Source organism: Camelus bactrianus, chromosome 6, assembly GCF_048773025.1.
Source record: "Camelus bactrianus isolate YW-2024 breed Bactrian camel chromosome 6, ASM4877302v1, whole genome shotgun sequence".
Classification (NCBI taxonomy): Eukaryota; Metazoa; Chordata; class Mammalia; order Artiodactyla; family Camelidae; genus Camelus; species Camelus bactrianus.
In genome coordinates, this window is record NC_133544.1 from 9,794,863 (window position 1) to 9,816,368 (window position 21,506).

At 43.8% G+C, this 21,506-nt stretch overlaps 2 protein-coding genes across 7 annotated transcripts in view; one reads left to right on the top strand and one right to left on the bottom strand.

Moving 5' to 3' along the window:
• On the bottom strand, positions 1-9,609 carry LOC105079888 (interferon alpha-inducible protein 27-like protein 2). 4 transcript variants are annotated; one of them, XM_010968726.3, is made up of 7 exons: positions 9,506-9,609; positions 5,554-5,663; positions 4,974-5,101; positions 4,416-4,592; positions 2,001-2,030; positions 793-954; positions 1-261 (listed from the first exon to the last, which is right to left on the bottom strand). In XM_010968726.3, the coding sequence occupies exons 3-7, from the start codon at positions 5,044-5,046 to the stop codon at positions 53-55; spliced, it is 651 nt and encodes a 216-aa protein (XP_010967028.1). In that variant the 5' UTR covers positions 5,047-5,101; positions 5,554-5,663; positions 9,506-9,609; the 3' UTR covers positions 1-52. The 4 variants fall into 4 exon arrangements, with proteins under 4 accessions (XP_010967028.1, XP_074221195.1, XP_010967029.1 ...); XM_074365094.1 differs by lacking the exon at positions 5,554-5,663 and having other exon boundaries at positions 9,506-9,584; XM_010968727.3 differs by lacking the exons at positions 5,554-5,663; positions 9,506-9,609 and adding an exon at positions 5,727-9,478.
• The window catches only part of DDX24 (DEAD-box helicase 24), a 21,789-nt gene continuing 9,880 nt past the window's right edge, over positions 9,598-21,506 (top strand). Inside the window, exons 1-3 of one of the 3 annotated variants that reach the window (XM_074365091.1) lie at positions 9,598-9,731; positions 11,047-11,766; positions 20,375-20,914. In XM_074365091.1, the coding sequence (XP_074221192.1) occupies positions 11,052-11,766; positions 20,375-20,914 (1,255 nt within the window). In that variant the 5' untranslated portion in view covers positions 9,598-9,731; positions 11,047-11,051. The remainder of the gene's footprint in view (positions 9,732-11,046; positions 11,767-20,374; positions 20,915-21,506) is intronic. The other 2 variants (XM_074365090.1, XM_074365092.1) reach the window with 2 other exon arrangements.

The following is a 21,506-nucleotide window of genomic DNA, read 5'->3' on the forward strand; positions in this document are numbered from 1 at the left end:
TTGTGGAGGTCACGGCATCTCATCTTTATTTCTCATGCTTCTGTGGACAATTTTAGGAGGGAGGGGACTTGTCATTTGGGGGAGTATCATCCTGAGGCCCTGGAGGGTCATCTCCAACCTGGGAGCCCCTTTTCGCTTTAGTGCCGGGTCCTGGTGAAGGAGACGAAGGAGGTGCCTTTTTTAAACCCCACAGCCAGGCCCCAATAGTTGAGCCAGCGGAACCCAAGATGATGTTGGCTGACGTGGAGAGTCCGGCTGCCCCTAGGAGAGAGGAGGGGATCAGAGCACGGGGGCAGGCAGCCCCGCAGGTCCCAGCAAGACTATGGGGGTCAGAGGCCCCGGGGACCCTCAGGAGGCCCAGGACCCAGACACCCCATACCTGTTCCCTCCCCTACTGCCTGAAACCCCAGGGTGCCTGCTGCGGGAGACACCTAGGGAGGAGACATGAACTCTGGGGGTGAAGCTACCAGCGACAAGGCAGACTCTCTGGGGACCGGCAGGCTATCTCCCCCTCCACAGCACATGGCCGGCGCACAGAGAAGGGAAGGGAGTGGCCCAGGTTTTGCAGGGTTGATGGGGAGTGCAGACCTCCTGGGCTGTACCCCTAGTCCCACCACCCCCACCCCCAACCAGAAGAGGGGACAGTAAGGGAGAGACAAAGGACCAAGGACACTAAGGACCACAAAGCTGGAGGGAGCAGACAGGCCCTGCCTCACGCTTAGCCCCTGGGCTGAATCCTGTGCTGGTTTGTCACCACCCTGTACCGCCACCTCTCCCTGCTGAGACACTCACCCACGGACTGGAGAGTCGCCACCAGACTGCCGGCAGCAACTCCGCCCCCATTGGCGATGGCGGCCGCCGACATCATCTTGGCCGCTAAGGAGGAGGCGGCAATTCCTGCCCCGGTGAAGCCCACGGCGCCCAGCACCACCGGCACAGCCCCCACGGCCACAACTGTAGGAGGAAAGGAGCTTTGCGGTTGGCCCCAGGGGATGGACTCCCCCAGATCCTCCTGACACCCTCCTGGGAGGGTGAGGTGGGGCATCTGTTTTACTCTTGTGAGAGTCACGAGGCCCGAGGCAAAAGAGGACTGTAGATGTGCACACAAGTGAGTGGATGGGGCCCCCTGAGAACCTGGATCTCAGGCTTGTCCATGTCTCTGTTTTGCTGTGACACCTGGAAGGCTCACCTGTCCTCCCTGGGCCTCAGATGCCCTTGGATGAATCACTTAGGGTGAAACAAGCATGGTCTTCAAACGTCCCCTTTTGGCGGGGAAAATAGCGTCTTTTCCCCAAGCATAAGGCCGGCAGAATAAGGACAGAGCTGCTCTTCTGGAAAGGTGATGGGGTGGGGACTTCGGCTCTCTGCCCTGCAGCCGCATATAAGCATCCCCCAGGGGTCCCTAATATCTCCAGAGAATGCAGGCACAATACTTTCTGCGACAAGGAGATGGTCTGTATCTGCGCCCTCCAACAATGGTGGCCGTGTGTGGCTGTTGAACACTTGAGACAGTGGCTAGTGTGACACAGTGTTTTCATTTTCCTTAATTCTGGCCTCCGTGTTGGAGGATGCTCGTCAGAAGCACAGCTGGACACCTCTGGGCTCACCGGATGAGCTAGAGGGTTTGTGAAGCAGTTCCGAGGAAGGGACACAGTCCAGCTGGCACACTCCCTAGAACCCTCTGGCGGTACCTCTGGCCCTGCTATCAAGGGGAGGAGTCACGGGTTCAGACAGTCCAAAGGACTCGCCTGGATCTCACGGTTTGCACTTGGGAGAAGCTGAGACTAGACATGGGTTTGTGAATGGCTTTGCTTAGCTTCCTTCATAGCAAGGTAGGTTCCTGTCACCTCGAGTGTTCCACCTCGGTCCCCTGCCTGTTCCACCCCTACCCACCCACGTCTTGGAGCTCAAGGGACTCTTGGGCTGGTCAAGGCCAGGTGCTTCTAGGGACTCAGGGCCAGGGGCAGATGGAGGCTTGAGATTGTACCAAAGAGACTCACCTCCTCCAATCACAGCAGCACCAACCCTGGCTGGAGACAGAAAGAACACCTGTGAGTGCGCGGCGCTGGCCTCCTGATGTGTGCCTGTATCAACTGCCTGTGGCTCCCGTAACCAGTTACAAGCTGGGTATTTACTCTCTCGTATTTGCTCACAGTTCTGGAGGTCAGAAATCTGAAATCAAGGTGCAGGCAGGGCCAGGCTCTCTCTGAAAGCTCTAGAGGAGGATCCTTCCTTGCCTCTTCCTAGCTCCTGGTGGCTGCCGGAGATCCATGGCTTGTGACTGCATCCCTCCAGACGGTCTCTGGCTTCACACTATCCTCTCCCTGCGCGCCTCTTCTCTTCCCGTAAGGCAATGTCATTCTCCAACATCTCTGCTCTTTCAGGTCAAGGGCCAAGCCTCATTCACTGCTGCCTCCCCCAGTGCCAGGTACAGACTTGGCAGCAAGGAGGCACTGAATGAGTATTTCAGAGAAAGATGTATGACCTAAGAGTGCGCCTCTGTGCATCAAAGGACATGCTATGGTCTGAACGTGTGTGTCCCCCCCCCCCAAATTCACATGTTGAAACCTAATGCCCAATGTGATGGTCTTGGGAGGTAGCCTTTGGGAGGTGATTAGGTCTTGAGGGCAGAGCCCTCATGACTGAGATTAATTTCCTTCTAAAGGAGACCCCAGAGAGCTCCTTAGTTCCCTCCACCATGGGAGGTTACTATGAAAAGACAGCTGTCTAGGAAGTGGGCTCTCACCACACACTGAATTGGCTGGGGCCTTGATCTTAGACTTCCCAGCCTCCAGAACTGTGAGAAATAAGTTTCTGTTGTTTATAAGCCAGCCAGTTTATGGCATTTTGTGACAGCAGCCCTAACTGACTAAAACAGGACACTGTCAACAGAGTGGAAAGGCAACCTACAGAGTGGGAGGAAATATTTGCAAATCATATGTCTGGTAAGGGGTTAATATTCAGGATATAGAAAGACTTCTTACAACAACAAAAAGCCCAAATAACTTGATTTAAAAATGGGCAAAGAATTCAAATACATTTTTCTCTAAAGAAGATATGCAAATGACCAACAAGCATATGAAAAGATGCTGAACTCGTCAGTGATCATCAGGGAAATGCAAATCAAAACTGCAATGAGATCTCACTCCCCACCCAGCAGGATAGCTACTATCAAAAAAAAAAAAAAAAAAACCCACAAAATAACAAGTGTTGGCTAGGATGTGGAAAAATCTGGAACCCTTGAGCACTGTTTGTAGGAGTATAAAATGGTGTAGCAGCTATGAGTAACAGTATGGCAGTTCCTCAAAAAAATTAAAACTAGAACACCATATGATCCAGCAAGCCTACTTCTGGTTTATATCCAAAAGAACTGAACGCATGGGCTGGAAGAGATACTTGCACACCCACGTCACAACAGCGTTATTATCAGTAGCCACGAAATGGAAGCAACCCAAGTGTCCATCAATGGATGAACGGATAATCAAAATGTGCTCTATATAGACAACAGAATAGTATTCAGCTTTAAAAAGGAAGTTCTGACATATAAGTGAACCTTGGTGATCTTATGCAAAGCAAAATAAGCCAGTCACAAAAAAGACAAATACTGTATGACTCCACTTATATGAGGTCCCTAGAGTAGTCAAATTCATGGAGACAGAGAGAACTGTGGTTGCCAGGAGCTGGGGGAAGGAGGGAATGGGTGGTTAATGTTCAATGTGTACCGAGTTTCAGTTTGGGGAGAAAAGAGTTCTGGAGATTGGCTGCACAATCATGTGAATGTAGTTAGCACTACTGAACTGTTCCCTGACAAATGCTTTTGTTGGTAAAGTTAGGACGATGTGTATTTTGCCACAACTAAGGAAAAAAGGGCGTGCCTTCTGCTGCCCCGGCCCTGGACTGGCCCCACCTTAGAGGTGAGACTGCTCTGTGAGGGTGTGTCCTGGGAGGCCAGTAGTGACCAGCCCCTGGGGCATCAAGGGAGGAGCAGGACTGGAGAAATGAAACTTACCTAGGACCTGGGTGCTGTGGGGCCAACAAGTCAGGCATTGACAGTGGACTTGAACTGGCAAGGCGCTGGGCCTGAGCCTGCCCCGCCGGCTGACCGGGAGCCCAAGCAGCATGCCTGTCCCCGGTGCTGGGAGAACCCTGACAGTGATCTAATCCTACCCCTGCGCTTAAAACAGACAAGGCCCAGAGAGGGCAGCTGACTGGCTCCAGGTCACTCAGAAAGCTAGGACCTGAGCGTGGTCCTTCTGTTTCTAGAGCATTATTTATTTCATCTCCCACATGCACTGTGCACCTTTTCTCATAGAAATTATATCAGAGACGTGGGCCTTAACACGGACAATTTAGAAGGCTGAGCTGGGCAGTGAGGGTGGGGTGAGGTCCGGTGGATTGGTGCTCAGGGCTGTTACCTGCATGGTGGGTAAAATTACTTCCTCTGTTCTTGGGTGGGTCGGTGGGGTCAGAGCCAGATCCGTCTGGTCCTTGAGGTGGCCCCTGAGGTGGCCCCTGTGGTGGCCCCTGTGGTGGCTTCGCAGGAGTAGAACCATCAGAGGCCTGGATGGATGATTGGGAAAGCTCCTCCTCCTCTGGAAAAGAAGCAGAAGGTGAGCTCACAGGGGCGCGGGCAGCTGCGGGACCAGAGGCCCCACACAGCACCCTCCACCATTTCCCGGAACCCCCAAGAACTCTGATGTGGGGAGGTGACCTCAGTGGCAGCTGTGCCGAGAGATGGCGAGAATACTTGGAGGTGAAGCCAAGGAGAAGACAGAGAGAGGGAGACCCAGCACCAACAGAGAGCTGGCAGGTTCCTACCTTCACAGAGCCCAGGAGGCCCAGGAGGGAAGAGACTTGCTCGGACGCTGTGCACCTTAGTGGCAGCTCCAGGCCAGGATCTTGACCCCCTCTGCCCTTGTCCTGGCACCCCAAGCCCTGGGTTCCCCAGCCAAAGCCTCCCTGAGGGCACTCACCATCCGACCCAAATTCTGGCAGGACGGCGTCGGCAGCAGCAACTTCCCCATCCTCTATGGCTTTGGCTGACATCTTGGCGGCCGTGTGGGAACACTAGGTGCAGAGTCTACAGCCACCACGATCTTTCCTAGAAAGAGAAAAGTGAAAATTAAAAGTGCTCTGACTTATAATGCATTCAGGGGACGGGGCACCTCTCTGGTGCCCTGAGCCCTGGCCTCTGTCCTATAGCCGTCTGGGGGTCACTTCCAGCAACGCCCCCAAATCTGCACAGGCCACAGCTTCTAAAATTAATAGTGATGTTGCTTGGCTCCCTGATATCCAGGATTCTGTCCGTCTTTAATATTCCATCTCTGTCCCCTGCCTGCTGCCCTTCCAGCCTGTCTTTGGGCTTTGGAGTAACCTGGGTTGGGACAAGACCTGTGGCTCCCAAAGTCTCAGGGTAAAGATGGGCTTAAGCCCCTTCCCAGCACATTCGCCTCCGATCACAGTGACAGCAGCCCTGGATGGAGGCGGAGAGGGATGCTGTGAGTGGAGTCCCCTTGCTCCCTCTCCTCCCCCACCTCCCAGGCCCCTGCCTACCTTGGGAAGTGATTGCCAGAGAGCACAGAGCAGTGTCAGAAGTCCTGCTCAGAGTGAGGCTGCTGAGGGATCCAGCCAGCTATACAGTCCCACCCTGGATGACATCCAACCTCAAAAGTCAAAGGAGCAGGTGAGTCATTCTCATCCCAGGGTTGGTGTCAGATAGGCCTTACCTTTGCACGGGGGCGAGTGTGGGCGGGTCTTCTTCAGGAAAGACTAAATCCACCATATCCCAGCGCCAGGAGCAATATTTTCCCTCCAAAATCCCTTTCTTGGAAGTGTGAGAAGTCCATAGTCCTCCTTTTTATAAAACTTCAACTGCAATTCTTGGGAATTTTATTTTGTATGAGATCATCCCTCTCCTGCGCCCCAAGATTTACAGATTTCTTGCACAAAACATTTTACCTTGGCTGACAAATGGCACAGATCCCTAGTCCCATAACTGAAATTACCAGGGAGGCAGCATGGGTGGCGGTCAATAGCACGATCTCTGACCAGTGCCTGGGTTGGAATTCTTAGTTGTGACCTTGGGCAAGTTAATTAACCTTGATGTGCCTTAGTTTGGGGACACATAGGCACCAGAAAATTGGTGCTTTATTATGTTTACTTGTTTTTGTCCCTCACCTCTAGTGGAATAAGTCTCATGAAAAATGTGGATTTGTCAATCTTTTTTCTCTTAGATCAGGAACTTAGTAAATATGTTTTGGAGTAAAGAATGAATAAAGAGAAGAAAGAGCAAAGTGCAAATCTCTGTGAAGCTGGACGGGGAAAGGAGGAGAAGGAAATGAAAGAAGTAGGAGACTCAGGGGCGGGAGAGGCCTCTGCTTGGGATATCCCTGACTGTCCCAGGAAATGAGGCTCTGCCCCTCGTGCCAGACAAGGACATGAGGGACCAGACCCAGCATCCTGCCTGTCCCCCACCTCCCACCCCTGTTTACTTTTAGGACGACACCCCCAAATAGTTCAGCAAAAATTCTTCCAGTTTCCTTTGGATGCTGCGTGACACTGCCCATGGGACAGACAGGGGAGAGGCTTTCCGAATGGGTTGGAAGAGCCCCTCCTTCGTATTACTTGATCTCAGCTCTACTTTCCTGGCAGAATTTGAGGCATCAAGGATATCTCCCACCTGGAGAAACAGGTCGATTGGTTTTTCTGAATTTCCTGTCACTAGAAGATAGCTAGAAAGAAAACCTACGGAACAGGAAAGACAGTACCATAAGACCACATGTGGCATTAAAAAACACCATGAACAAAGGTAAGGGGCATAGTGATTCAGTCTGTAGGTATGTTTTTTATGTAAGGTACTTGTAGCTTCTTCAGATGTCTGGGCAAAGCTCTCAATAAATCACAATGTCTCAGGCATAAATTACTTTTACCTTCTGAGTGGGAAAACAGGGCTTTTCTGTACTACTGTCACTCATACCACTTCTGATATCACCAAGCAATTCCACACCAAGCAATTCTCCAGTTCTCTGTGGACACCAGCTGGGTGTCCTGTCATTTAACTCGATTTTGACTCTAACTGGAGTTAACTCTACAGGTTCAGGGCTCGAACTCATAAGACTTCCCTTGCTAAGATGCTAATCATTAAGTAGTGGGTCTCGGGTTACACACAACTTTTGTCCAATTTGGCAACAAATTGGGTGCTCCCACGACCTCCACCTTCGGTTCCATCATTTGCCAAAAGGCTCACAGAACTTGGGAAAATACTTTGCTATTACTGATTTATTTCAAAGGATATGAAAAGATACAAACGGACAGTCAGATGAAAAGATACCCATGAGAGGTCCCGAGCTCAGGAGTTTCGGTCCCTGTGGAGTCTGTGGTGTTCCACCCTTCCAGTGTGTGGAAGTATTCTACTTTACCAACCTGGAAGTTCTCAGAACTCCATACTTTAGGGACTTTTATGGAGGTTTTGATATGATTGAATATTAACTTGATCTTTAGTCCTTTTCTTGTCCTGGGAGGATTGGGGAATGGGGCTGATCACAGTTTGGTCTTTCTGGTGACCAGCCCCCAACCAGGACCCCACCTAGAATCAGCCCATTAGAACAAAAGATGTTCCAGTCACCCAGGAAATTCCAAGGAATTTAGGAGCTCTGCGTAAGTTGCACCCATCACTTAGGAAATTACAAAGGCTCTAGGAGCTCTGTGTTAGGCACTGAGGTCAAAGACCAATACATACATGTTTGTTATTATTTCACATCATCTGATAAAAGAAAATGCCAAAATTATTTCCCTTTAAGAAAGAATAGCAAATTAATTGTTTCACTATTAATTTTTTTTACTATTAGTGTTATTTTACTAATCATAACTAGATTCAGGTTAAATATTTTGTGATAAGAATATAACAGGGGTGATGTAGTTTTTTCTTTAACTTTTGAACTTTGGAGTAATTATAGATTTACAGGAAGTTGCAAAGTTAGTATAGAGAGACCCTGTGTACCCTACATCCAGTTAACTCCATTGATTACATGTTATAAAATAATAGCATAAGCTAAAAGCCAGGAAATTGCCATTGGAAGAAAGTGTGTATATAGTTCTATGTCATTTTACTACATGTGTAACCACCACTGCAATCAAGACACTCCATCATCCACAAAGATCTCCCTTTATAGTCACACCCATCCTCTAACTACCCCTCACCCTCATCCTGGCTTTACTAATTCCTGGAAACCACTAAACTGTTTTCCATCTCTAAAATGACATCGTTTTGAGAATGTTATATGATGTTTTGAGATGGGCTTTTTGCGCTCAACATAATGCCATTTAGATCCACTGAAGTTGTATTAATAGTTTGTTCCTTTTTATTGCTGAGTGGTCTTTCACAGTATAGATGTACTGTTTTTTCCCAGCTTTATTGAGACATAATTGACATACAACATTGTGTAAATCTAAGGTATACAATGCGATTTAATACATGTATATATTGCAAAATGATTACCATATAACACAGTTTGTTTAGCCATTCACTTATTGTAGATCATTTTGGTTGTTTCCTGTTTTGGGCAATTACAGGTGAAGCTGCTATGAACTGTCAACAGATGCTATGTGACCAGGTCAGTACTCTGTCACTTTTGGTATTGGGTTCGACTGCAAAAGGGGAGGGGGAGGAGCCTGTTCTTAAGCTAAGCTCAACTGCTTACTCACTCATTCATTCAACAAATATCTATGACTCACTAAGTCAGCCGGCACTGATGAGGCATTTTGGGGGATTCTACGATGAGAGGGGATATCGTGAGGAGCCTGCGATCTAGGAGAGGAACTAAGACAAGAAAGTAAATCTCTTCATCTAATGCAGAGCTGAAAGTGTTATTCACCCTAGCAAAAGATTTGAGAACCCTGAACAAGGAGATGTTTGCTGAAATAAGCTTGAATTATACTTTGTTCAATCTTGGTCGCAAATTTCAAACAACATTCTACAGAGAAGTTATCTCGAATTTCCAGCCACTTCAACTTCAACACTTTCATACTTTGAGCTAGGTATTGAGGCACAAACCTGGTTTTGAGACAATTTTTTTGCCAGGTCTAAGACTCTTCAAGCAACCTACTCTGAAGAATGAGGAAATTTGGCATCTATTGTTTTCTTGTCAGTCTAAAACTGATTCAGGAAGAATGTCATTTTACCATCTTGATGACTGGAGGCAGCCCGGCCCACCCCAACCATCAGTGAACAAAAGGCCAGGCACGAAAAACTGGGGAAAAGAGCATTTCCAGTACACGGTGGTTGCACTGTCAATTAAATGCTAAAATGACTGCAAGGCTCAGGCACACAGTGGGTGTCCAATAAGCAAGCAGTCCCTGCGCTAAAACTAAATCAAGAATACAAGAAAACTTGCGTACCCGTGCGTGAGCTAGCATGAGAGCCCTTTCAAATCAAGCTCAGCGGACTCCACCGGCTCCGTCCGTCCCTAAGCCCGGGAGAAGACCCAGCTCAGCAAAGCCCACCTACCTTTTCACCGCACTCTCCGCACCGGCACTGAAAAAGATTGCCCACGCGGCAGCGAATCAGGCTGCGGCGCCTCGAACGGGGGCGGGACTTCCTTCCGCAGCGTGAGCGCGTGCGTGAGTACAAGCCCCACCCCGGAACTGCGGTGGTCGCAGCAGGGGAGGGTTGGCGTGTCGCTGTCTGAGGAGTTCGGCCGGCTTCTGAGGGAGGGGCGGTGGTATCCCGCAAGGTGAGTACCGGAGCCGGAGCGGGGCCGAGGCCAGCATGCGAGACGAGCTGCGGGCGGGTTCCCATCGGGGGCCTCTCCAGGCCAGTGGGTTCTCTGGTCCAGACAAGGCGGCCGCCAGCTCAGTCGAGCGGTTTGCCCGACTCCGCGCTGGGGCGCCTTCCGAGGGGGCGTCAAGGCTCGGCGGCCTCGGCTTCTCTGTTTCGCGCGCCGGTTCGTGCCTGAGACTAGGCGCGAGCGCGGGTCACGAGGTTGGGCGCCTGGAGAAGGGACCCCGCTGGCTCTGCTGGTCGCACTCCGCGCGGCCTGTTCCCCACGTCCCTGACTCTCCTCACCCACTCCTCGTGGATCCGGGTTGTTGTGATAGCAGCGTAGCCGGTGCGGGGGGTGAACCTTCCTTGTGCGCTGGAGTTCTTAGCTCCAGAGGCGCCATGCTCAGAGGTTTTGGACATGCGTCACCTTTTTATCTTCGCGTGGCGATCCAAGGGGGCACATAACCTCATCACCATTTCCCAGACGAGGATCTGAGGCTCACAGAGATTCGTACGTTCATCCCAGACCCAGACTTGGCCAGTAGCGGGTCTGAATTTGAACCAAGGTGTCCCTTTGTTCTTTCCACGGGATCTAGTGTTTTTTCTTGGCATTTCTGGAAAGGGAGAACGTGGATCCCATTCCAGTCAAACCACTTGCGCATAAATGGTTTTTAAGTCACTTAAAATGTAATGATAAAGCTGGATGAATTTTAAGCTAATTGTCAAAGGCTGGAGTGGTGGCAGTCATTTGCCCTCCTGGGGCAAGGCTTGAGAAGGAAGAAAGCTCTGCACTCTTAATAAAAAGCTAGCCCCCTCAACCACCACCCCAGCGACTTCCCTCAGATTCTTATTCTGCCTTCAGCATGGTTTGGGTATGGCAGGCTTCATCCTCCATGCTTCACATAATTTTATTCATTGCATAAAACATTTTATGAGTTAGTAACCCCCCCCCTTTTTAAATATAAGAATACTGAGTTTCAGAAAGGATTAAGCAGGACCTGCCAAGAGCACACACGCAGTAAGTATTGGATCTGGAGTCCAAATCAGATCTAGCTATGTCTTTGCCCCACCTCCTGTGTCCTCTCTGTTTCAGGCCAAACTGCCTGCTTTGAGGGTATATTTCTTTCCTTTGATTTTCTCCAGCTGTGAGCATCAGCATTAGAGAACATCTTTCTGTCCTTGTTTCTTTGTAAGGCCTATATATATGCTGCTTGGAAAATATTTATTGTCTCAGAACCCTGGGCTTCTCAGTTGCCAGTCTAGTGGAACATTTCTTCCCTTTTCAGGAACCATGAAGTTGAAGGAGACAAAATCAAGGCCAAGGCCACCAAGCTATGGCAAATTTCAGAGGAAGGGAATCAAAGTTGTGGGAAAATGGAAGCAGGTGGAGATCGACCCAAATATGTTTGCAGACGGACAGATGGATGACTTGGTGTGCTTTGAGGAACTGACAGATTACCGATTGGTCTCCCCTGCCAAGAATTCCTCCAGTCTCTTCTCAAAGGAGGAGCCCAAGAAGAGAAAGGCACAAGCTGTTTCCGAAGGAGCAGAGGAAGGAGAGGCTAGCTCCTCAAAGAAAAAGATAAAGTTGAAGAAGAGTAAAGATGTGGGAACTGAAGGAACCAGTGCCCCGGAAGAATTTAACGTCAAAGATGCTGAGCCAGAGCCTCAGGGAGATGGCACAGTTTGTCCTGATCCAGAGGTAGGGGAGACAGCATCAGAAGGCCCGACCCAGACTGTGCCGAAAAAGAAGAAAAAGAAAGGGAAAAAAAAATCAGAGCCTTCCCAGGGTACTACTCCAAAGGTGCCCAAAAAAGCAAAGACATGGATGCCTGAAATGCATGATCACAAGGCAGATGTATCAGCTTGGAAGGACCTGTTTGTACCCAAGCCGGTTCTCCGAGCACTCAGCTTTCTGGGCTTCTCTGCACCCACACCAATCCAAGCTCTGGCCTTGGCACCTGCCATTCGTGACAAATTGGACATCCTTGGGGCTGCTGAGACAGGTAAGGGCATCCTTTTCTGTCCGGGGCAAGATTGCTTCTGAATTGAAGCCTTTGGCTAACAGGCTCGATGGCTGGGAGGGAGGGGAATGTTGGGAACATGATGACAGAAGCATCGTTGAATGAAAGTATTTATAAGTCAGCTAGGTCTGGGTTGAAATATGCCACATCCTGACTGGTGCCCTAGGCAGGTCACTTTATCTTTCCAAGCCTTGTAGTCCATCTAAGACTTTATTTAGCAATAACAGGTTGACTTACCCTGAGGAGACTAAACTACTCACTGGAGGGGAGGAGTTTGTATTGCCTGAAACTGTTAGTTTAACTTGACCAGCAGTAACCAAGAGAAATAAATACGTAATGTGAACCACATAGGTAATTTAAAATTTCCTAGTAGCTACATTAAAAAGGTGAAAAAAAAGTGAAAACTTTAATAATATATTTATTTAACAAATTACCTAACAAGTATTTCACTGTGCAATTAATGTAAGATTATTAAGGAGATATTTTACATTCTTATTTTTATACTAAGTTTTCAAAATCTGATGTATGTTTTGAACTTGCAGCACATCTCAGCTTAGAGTAACCACATTTTAGGTGCTCATTAGCCATAATGTGGCTAATGGATACTATATTATATAGCACGGAATTAGCCCACTTACATACTTTGTGCCTGGGATTTCCAGTCAGGAAACCTGAGATGAGGTCCTGTATAAGAGTCATAAAAATGGAAGAATGAGGAAACCCCAGGAAAGGCAAATGGAGGTAACGGTAATTATTTAGAGAACATTTACCTAACATTTAAAATGCATCGTGCACCATGTTACATGCATTATGTTGGTCAGCTCAGTTCTTACAACCACCTGAGGTAGGTTCTATTATTATTGCCATCTTGCTGGTATTGATAGACAGTGTCCCTAAAACTGCACCTCTGAAAGTGGTACTGTCTGGATTCTAGGCTAGGTCTACGTGCATTCTGCTACACTGCTTTGTTATGTGCAGAGAGGCCTGGAAGTGGGTTTCTGGAAGGCAGAGGCAAGGTGTGAGCCACTGTGGCTAGAGACTGACGTTTAAATTTGTACCACAGTTCCTATCAGGCTGTGTCCATGGAATGCTGAGAATCCACAGGTCCAAAATTCAAAAAGACTTTGGGGGCTTCAGAAAGACTTTGGGGGCCGTGGACAAGCTTCTGTCAATGCAGATCATGAATATCTCCATCACCCCCAAAAGATGCTTTGGGCCCTTTTATAATCCCTTCTTCCCTGGGCCCTCCTTTTTGTTCATCCCCAGGCATGCTCTGATGGGCTTTCTATCACTATAGATTAGTTTGCATTTCCCAGAATTTTTAAATGGAATCATATAATATGTATTTTTGGGAGAGTGTCTGCTCTTTCAGCATTCTTTAAGATTCGGCCATGTTACTGTAGGTACGAATAGTTCATGCCTTTTTATTCATAAGTAGTATTCCAGTATATGGATACAGTTTGTTTATCTGTTAATGGATATTTCTGTTCTTTCTAGTTTTTGGGTATTATAAATAAAACTGTCATAATTATTGGTATATCAGTCTTTGTGTGGACATATGCTTTGATTTCTCTTGGGTAAATATGGAAGCGTGGAATGATTAGGTCTTATGGTCCTAAAAATGTAACTTTTTAGGAGTTTTCCAAAGTGATTACACCATTTTACATAATCACCAGGTTATGAGAGTTAGAATTGATCCATGTCCTTGCCAGTACTTGGTATGGTCAATCTTTAATTTAGACTTAAAAAATTTTAGTGTTATTTCCTTGTGACTTTAATTGGTATTTCCCTAGTGACTGGTGGAGCAGCATCTTTTCAAACAACAGGAGTGAGTTTATTTATTTATTTATTTTAACATTTTTATTGATTTATAATCATTTTACAATGTTGTGTCAAATTCCAGTGCAGAGCACAATTTTTCAGTTATACATGAACATATATATATTCATTGTCACATTTTTTTCTCTGTGAACTACATAAGATCTTGTGTATATTTCCCTGTGCTATAAAGTATAATCTTGTTTATCTATTCTACAATTTTGAAATCCCATCTATCCCTTCCCACCCTCCGCCCCCTTGGCAACCACAAGTTTGTATTCTATGTCTATGAGTCTGTTTCTGTTTTGTATTTATGCTTTGGTTTTTTTTGTTTTTTGTTTTTTTTTAAGATTCCACATATGAGCGATCTCATATGGTATTTTTCTTTCTCTTTCTGGCTTAACTTCACTTAGAATGACATTCTCCAGGAGCATCCATGCTGCTGCAAATGGCATTATGTTGTCAGTTTTTATGGCTGAGTAGTATTCCATTGTATAAATATACCACATCTTCTTTATCCAGTCATCTGTTGATAGACATTTAGGCTGTTTCCATGTCTTGGCTATTGTAAATAGTGCTGCTATGAACATTGGGGTGCAGGTGTCATCCTGAAGTAGGGTTCCTTCTGGATATATGCCCAGGAGCGGGATTCCTGGGTCAAATGGTAAGTTTATTCCTAGCCTTTTGAGGAATCTCCATACTGTTTTCCACAGTGGCTGCACCAAACTGCATTCCCACCAGCAGTGTAGGAGGGTTCCCCTTTCTCCACAGCCTCTCCAGCATTTGTCATTTGTGGATTTTTTGAATGACGGCCATTCTGACTGGTATGAGGTGATACCTCATTGTAGTTTTGATTTGCATTTCTCTGATAATTAGTGATATTGAGCATTTTTTCATGTGCCTGTTATCATTTGTATGTCTTCCTTGGAGAATTGATTGTTTAGGTCTTTTGCCCATTTTTGGATTGGATTGTTTGGTTGTTTCTTATTAAGTCGTATGAGCTGCTTATATATTCTGGAGATCAAGCCTTTGTCGGTTTCATTTGCAAAAATTTTCTCCCATTCCGTAGGTTGTCTTTCTGTTTTACTTATGGTTTCCTTTGCTGTGCAGAAGCTTGTAAGTTTAATTAGGTCCCATTTGTTTATTCTTGCTTTCATTTCTATTGCTTGAGTAGAGTGTTCTAGGAGAACATTTTTGAGATGTATGTCAGATAATGTTTTGCCTATATTTTCTTCTAGGAGGTTTATTGTATCTTGTCTTATGTTTAAGTCTTCCATTTTGAGTTTATTTTTGTGTATGGTGTAAGGGAGTGTTCTAGCTTCATTGCTTTACATGCTGCTCTCCAGTTTTCCCAACACCATTTGCTGAAGAGACTGTCTTTATTCCATTGTATATTCTTGCCTCCTTTGTCAAAGATTAGTTGACCAAAAATTTGTGGGTTCACATCTGGGCTCTCTATTCTGCTCCACTGGTCTATATGTCTGTTTTTGTACCAATACCATGCTGTCTTGATGACTGTAGCTCTGTAGTATTGTCTGAAGTCTGGGAGAGTTATTCCTCTAGCCTCTTTCTTTCTCTTCAGTAATGCTTTGGCAATTCTAGGTCTTTGATGGTTCCATATGAATTTTATTATGATTTGTTCTAGTTCTGTGAAATATGTCCTGGGTAATTTGATAGGGATTGCATTAAATCTGTGGATTGCCTTGGGTAGTGTGACTGTTGTTAACAATATTGATTCTTCCAATCCAGGAGCATGGGATATCTTTCCATTTTTTTAAGTCTTCTTTAATTTTTCATCAATGGTTTATATTCTTCTGTGTATAATTCTTTCACCTCCTTGGTTAGATTTATTCCTAGATATTTTATTACTTTGGGTGCTATTTTAAAGGGGATTGTTTCTTTACTTTCTTTTTCTGTTGATTCATCTTTAAAGAAATGCAACTGATTTTTGAATGTTAATCTTGTAACCTGCTACCTTGCTGAATTCTTCGATCAGTTCTGGTAGTTTTTGTGTGGACCTTTTAGGGTTTTCTATATGTAGTATTATGTCATCTGCATATAGTGACACTTTTACTTCTTCTTTTCCAATTTGGATCCCTTTTATTTCTCTCTCTTGCCTGATTGCTGTGGCTAGGACTTCCAAGACTGTGTTGGATAGGAGTGGTGATAGTGGGCATCCTTGTCTTGTCCCAGATTTTAGTGGGAAGCTTTTGAGTTTTTCACTGTTGAGTATTATGCTGGCTGTAGATTTGTCATATATAGCTTTTATTATGTTGAGATATGTTCCCTCTATACCCACTTTGGTGAGAGTTTTTATCATAAATGGGTGTTGAATTTTATCAAATGCTTTTTCTGCATCTATTGAGAGGATCATGTGGTTTTTGTCCTTTCTCTTGTTGATATGATGTATTACATTGATTGATTTGCATATGTTGAACCACCCTTGTGTCCTTGGGATGAAACCCACTTGGTCATGATGTATAATCTTTTTTATGTGTTGTTGGATTCTATTTGCTAATATTTTGGTGAGGATTTTGGCATCTATGTTCATCAGTGATATTGGCCTGTAATTCTCTTTTTTGTTACTATCTTTGCCTGGTTTTGGTATCTGGGTGATGGTGGCTTCATAGGATGAGTTTGGGAGTATTCCCTCCTTTTCAATCTTATGGAAGAGTTTAAGAAGGACTGATATGAGTTCTTCTTTGTATGTTTGGTAGAATTCCCCAGTGAAGCCATCCGGTCCTGGACTTTTATTTGTAGGGAGGTTTTTTATTGCTATTTCGATTTCATTTCTAGTGATCAGTTTGTTCAATTGGTCAGTTTCTTCTTGATTCAGTCTTGGTGGACTGTATGTTTCCAGAAACTTGTCCATCTCCTCTAGGTTATCTAGTTTGGTTCCATATAGTTTTTCATAATATTCTCGTATGATATTCTGTATTTCTATTTTATTTGTTGTAATTTCTCCATTTTCCTTTCTTATTTTGCTAATTTGTGCTCTCTCTTTTTTCTTCTTTGTGAGTTTGGCCAGAGGTTAGGAGTTACTTATTTTGATGAAGTTCAAATTATCACTTTTTCTTTTGCAGGTGTGCTTACCTAAGAATCCTTTGCCTAACCCAAGATCACAAAGATTTTCTTCTGGAAGTGTTACTAATCTTAGGTTCTATGTTTCAGTCTATGAGCCTTCCTGTGTTAACTTCTGTGGTGAGAAATATAGATCAAAGTTTTTGTTTGTTTTGTTGCATACGGATGTCTCATTATTCGAGCACCACTTGTTGAAAAACTACCCTTTCTCCACTGAATTGTTTTTGCATCTTTTTTGAAAATCTACCACCATATAGGTGTTGTGGGTCTGTTTCTGGAGTCTTTTCTTTTCCATGGATCTGTTTGCCTTTACTTTGGATACAGAAGCTTTAGAATAAATCTTAAAGTCATGTAGTGTAAGTCCTCCAGTTTGGTTCTTTTTTGAGGGGGCAAGGGGAATCAAATCATTTTATTGAGGGGCTTCAGGGGAAGGTCGAAGGGCTGGGAGGACAGTTAGATCTGATGTCCTTGTCCCGCCCAGGATCTCTCTCACTGAAAGCCCAACTTTGTTCTTTTTAAAAGTTATCTTGACTATTTTAGGCCCTTTGCATTTCAATATGAATTTTATAGTCAGTTGGTCAGTTTCTATAAGAAAGCCAACTGGTATTTGGATTGAGATTGCATTGGTTATAGAGCCAACTGAGAACATGACATTTGGACAATATACAGTCTTCCTGTCCATGAATGTGGTCTGTCTCTCCAATTTTTTTTTAAGGTCTTCAGTTTTTCTTAGCAATGGTTTGTAGTTTTCATTGTATGCATATCTATTGTTAGATTTATCCTTAAGTATTTCATATTTTTGATGCTCTTGTAAATGGTAATTTAAAATTTCCTATTTCTGATTGTTGCTAATAAATAGAAATATGGATTTGTATATTGATCTTGTGTCCTGCAGCTTGGTAGCATTAAGTAGTTTCTTGGAGATTACATAGGATTTTTCTACACAGATAATTATATCATCCAGTCTGGATGCCTTTTATTTATTTCTGTCTTAGTGCACTGGCTAAAACCTCCAGTACAGTTTGAATTGAAATGGTATAGTGGACATCACTGCTTTGTTTCTGATCTCCCATTGTCTTTCATCATTTAAGTATGGTGTTAAATGTAGGTCTTTCTTTCTTTCTTTTTCTTTCTTCCTTCCTTCCTTCCTTTCTTTTTAAATTATTTTTTGGTGGGGTAATTAGGTTGCTTATTTATTTATTTATGGAGGTACTGGGGATTGAACCCAGAACCTTATGCATGCTAAGCACGAACTCTACCACTGAGCTATACCCTCCCCGCTGCAGATTTTTCACAGATGTCCTTTATCAGCTTGAGAAAATTCTCTTTTATTTCTGGTTTGCTGATAGTTTTTTTAATCAGGAATGGTGGATTTATTTTTTTTAATTCCTTTTCTGTATGTATTGAAATATGTGTTTTTTTCATTTTTAATCTGTTGATAATGGTGAATTACATTGATTTTTCAAATATTAATCTAAACTTAAACATTCCTGGGGCAAACTGAACTTAGTCACTGTGTATTATTTCATTTATATGTTGTTGGATAAAATTGCAAAAATTTTGTAGGTGATTTTTGAATTTCTGTTCATAGGATATTGGTTTGTAGTTTCCTTTTCTTATAATGTCTGACTGGTTTTGGAATCAGTAATGCAAGCCTCAGAATGACTTGAAGTATTTTTTTCAATATTCTGAAAGAGTGTGCATAGAAATGGTATTTTTTTTCTTCCTTAAATATTGGGTAAAATTCATCTGTGCTTGCACTTTTTTTTTATAAGTTGGATTTTAGTTAAAAATTTAATTGCTTTAATATATTAGAAATATTTGTTATTTTTTTCTTGAGTGATAGTTTTCTACTTGCAGTTCTGTGAGTTTATGTTTTGTGTATTTTGAAGCTCTGTTGTTAGATACATAAGTGTTTAGGACCGTTACATCATCTAGATGAATTCATTTCTTTTCCTTATGAAATGGCCCTCTTTTTCCCTAAAGTATTTTTGTTCTAAAATCTCCTTTGTCTGGTATTAATGTAGCTTTCTAGCTTTATTTTGATTAATGTTAGCTTGGTGTGTCTTTCTCCATACTTGTACTTTTAACCTATTTGTCTTTACATTTAAAGTGGGTTTCTTGTAGGCAGCATATAATTGGGTCTTGCTGTTTAATTCAACAATCTCTGTCTTATAATTGTGTGTTGAGGTCATTTATATTTAATGTGATTATTGATAATGATTGGGTTTTAATCTGTTGCTTTGGTATTTTCTATTTTCCCAGCTATTCCTTGTTCCTTTATTCTTCTTCTGCCTTCTTTGGATTGAATTTTTTTTGTGATACCATTTTTATCTTTTTTATTGTCTTTTTAGCTATAACTCTTTGTTATGTCCTTTTAGAGATTGCTTTTGTGTTCACAGTATCTATCTTTAATGTATCATAATCTACCTTCAGGTGATAATATATTACTTTGCATATAGTACTCTATTTCTCTTTCCTTTGTGCTTATTGTTTTGTACTTTGTATGTGTTGGAAATCCCCAAACATATTTTTATTATTTTTGCTTTAAATTATCACTTATTTTTTAAAGAAGTTTTAATAAGAAAAAGACATCTTTTACATTTACTCATGTTACCATTTCTGGTGCTCTTCATTCCTTTGTAAAGATCTAGATTTTCAACTGATAACATATTTTCTTCTGCATGAAAGACTTCCTTTAATATTTTCTATAGTCCAGGTCTGCTGGTGATGAAGTATTTCAACTTTTGTATACCTGAAAAAGTCTTTATTTTGCATTTGTTTTGAAGGAGATTTTTACTGAGTATAGAGTTCTAGATTGTCAGTTTTATTTTGAAGTCGTCAAATAAAGATGTTACACTGTCTGTAGTGTTCATTGTTTCTGATGACAAGTGCTGTTTTTCTTACCTGAAGCTTTATGAGTCTCTCTTTTTTTTTTTTTTTAACAGTTCTTGCTTTTAGTACTTTGTTCCCTTGTGGGTTAGTTGTTTGTTTTTTTTCTTACTGAGAGTTGTTCGTTTTCCTCTGAGAATTACCTGAGAATTCTTTAAGGCCTAGGGTAAAGGTTTCTTCCTCCAGAGATCATTTATTTGCTTCTGCTTGGGGCATTATAATTTTGGAACCACTTTAAATTCTCAGCCTGAGGTGTTTTGTTTTGTTTGTTTATTTTGACTACACAGATGATGTGAGTACTTGGGATCCATATACATTCAAAGTTTGAAAATGTTCAAACATAGACAAAAATGTGCTATTTTAAAATTTCCTCAAAAACTAAGAAAATTTTCTTTTACTCCTCTCCTTCTTACCAAAGAAAGATCTTGGGTAAGTATCAAATAGATTTCTATTTCTTACCCTTCAGTGTATTGTTCTTTCAGAGCAACAACAAAAAACACACACAAAACTTACCCATCTCTTTAGGGATTCAGTGGTTGGACCTTTGTCTGTAGTTTGTGTAACCTTAACCTTCGATGCCAGTCTGTCAGTCTTTTCCTCAGGTTCCTAATTATAGATACCCTCTGGTTGCAGTGCTGTAGGGGGATCTGTGTAGGGTGGAAGGAGCTTTGGGTTGGTTGGGGTGGCACTTGGCTAATTTTAGGGTCCCTTATTCCATGTAAGGGGTAGACTCTCAGATGAAAGTATGTGTATCTGTGGATTCACAGTGTTTTTGTTTGTTCTTTGCTCTGCCTCTAAGGAAGTGGAAAAACTCTTGCCTTTGCCATTCCAATGATTCATGCAGTGTTGCAGTGGCAGATGGAGAAAAAGAAGCCTACCCCAGCCCTAGGTGACACAGGAGCCCCACCTGGGGAGACTAGTACTGAGACTGGATCACCAAGCAGGGCTGGAACTGAGGCTGGAGCTTTGCCTGATGAGATTGGAATTGAGAATAAAGCACTCCCCAGTGAGGCTGGAGCGAAGGCTAGAGCATCACCCAACCAGGCAAGAGTCAAGACCGGAGCTACTGTCTCAGACCAGATACCGCCTTCCTGTGATGATGATGATGCTGGTGAAGGACCTTCTTCCCTGATCAGGGAGAAGCCCATCCTTAAACAGGATGAAAACGAGGAAAAGCTTGATGGAAAGCGGACTGGAAAGTTAAAACAAGAGTTGGGTGGCAAAATTGCCACCTCTCAAGCACCTCCAAAGCGTCCTCTGCTTGGACTGGTTCTGACTCCCACTCGAGAGCTAGCCGTTCAAGTCAAACAACACATTGATGCTGTGGCCAAGTTTACAGGTGAGGTTCAGTTTCTACCAAATATTTCCTGAAAGGATTCCAGTTGCTGGAGTTGCAAAGAGGAGTGAGCTGTGGCTCCCACCTTCTAGAGGGAACCTTTCTCATCTGCCAGAGAATCAAGCCCTACAGAAAATTGTTTGAGTGACACATTCTTAATTCTACCAAGGATGACACATAGCTAATGCTATTCTAACTGCATGGGAAATTAATTAACTTACTGGATACAATGGATGCTTAGGGTAGGGTTTGGCAGACCACCATTGCTTTTTGGTAAATAACGTGCTACCACACTGATATATTTATGTATTATCTGTGGCTACTTTTGTACTACCAAGGCAGAGTGGAATAGAGGTAGTAGTTTGTGGTAGACATTTGGCCCCCAGAGGGCCAAAAATGTTTACTGTTGAAAAAGTTTGCTTTATCCAGTCATCTGTTGTTGTGCACTTGAGATGCTTCCATGTCTTGGCGATCGTACATAGTGCTGCTGTTAATAGTGGGGTCTATGTATGTGTGTGTATATATATGTCTTTTTGAATTACTGTTTTTGTTTTTCTCAGGTATATGCCCAGGAGTGGAATTACTGGGCCATGTG

Bases quoted from the DNA above. Each gene is read 5' to 3' on its own strand.
- LOC105079888 (XM_010968726.3), bottom strand. From the start codon at position 5,046: ATGTCAGCCAAAGCCATAGAGGATGGGGAAGTTGCTGCTGCCGACGCC. The intron at 955-2,000 runs GTGAGTCTCTTT...TTCCTCCTACAG, and splicing joins TGCTGCTGTGATTGGAGGAG to TTGTGGCCGTGGGGGCTGTG. The intron at 262-792 runs GTGAGTGTCTCA...CCTCTCTCCTAG, and splicing joins GGCGACTCTCCAGTCCGTGG to GGGCAGCCGGACTCTCCACG.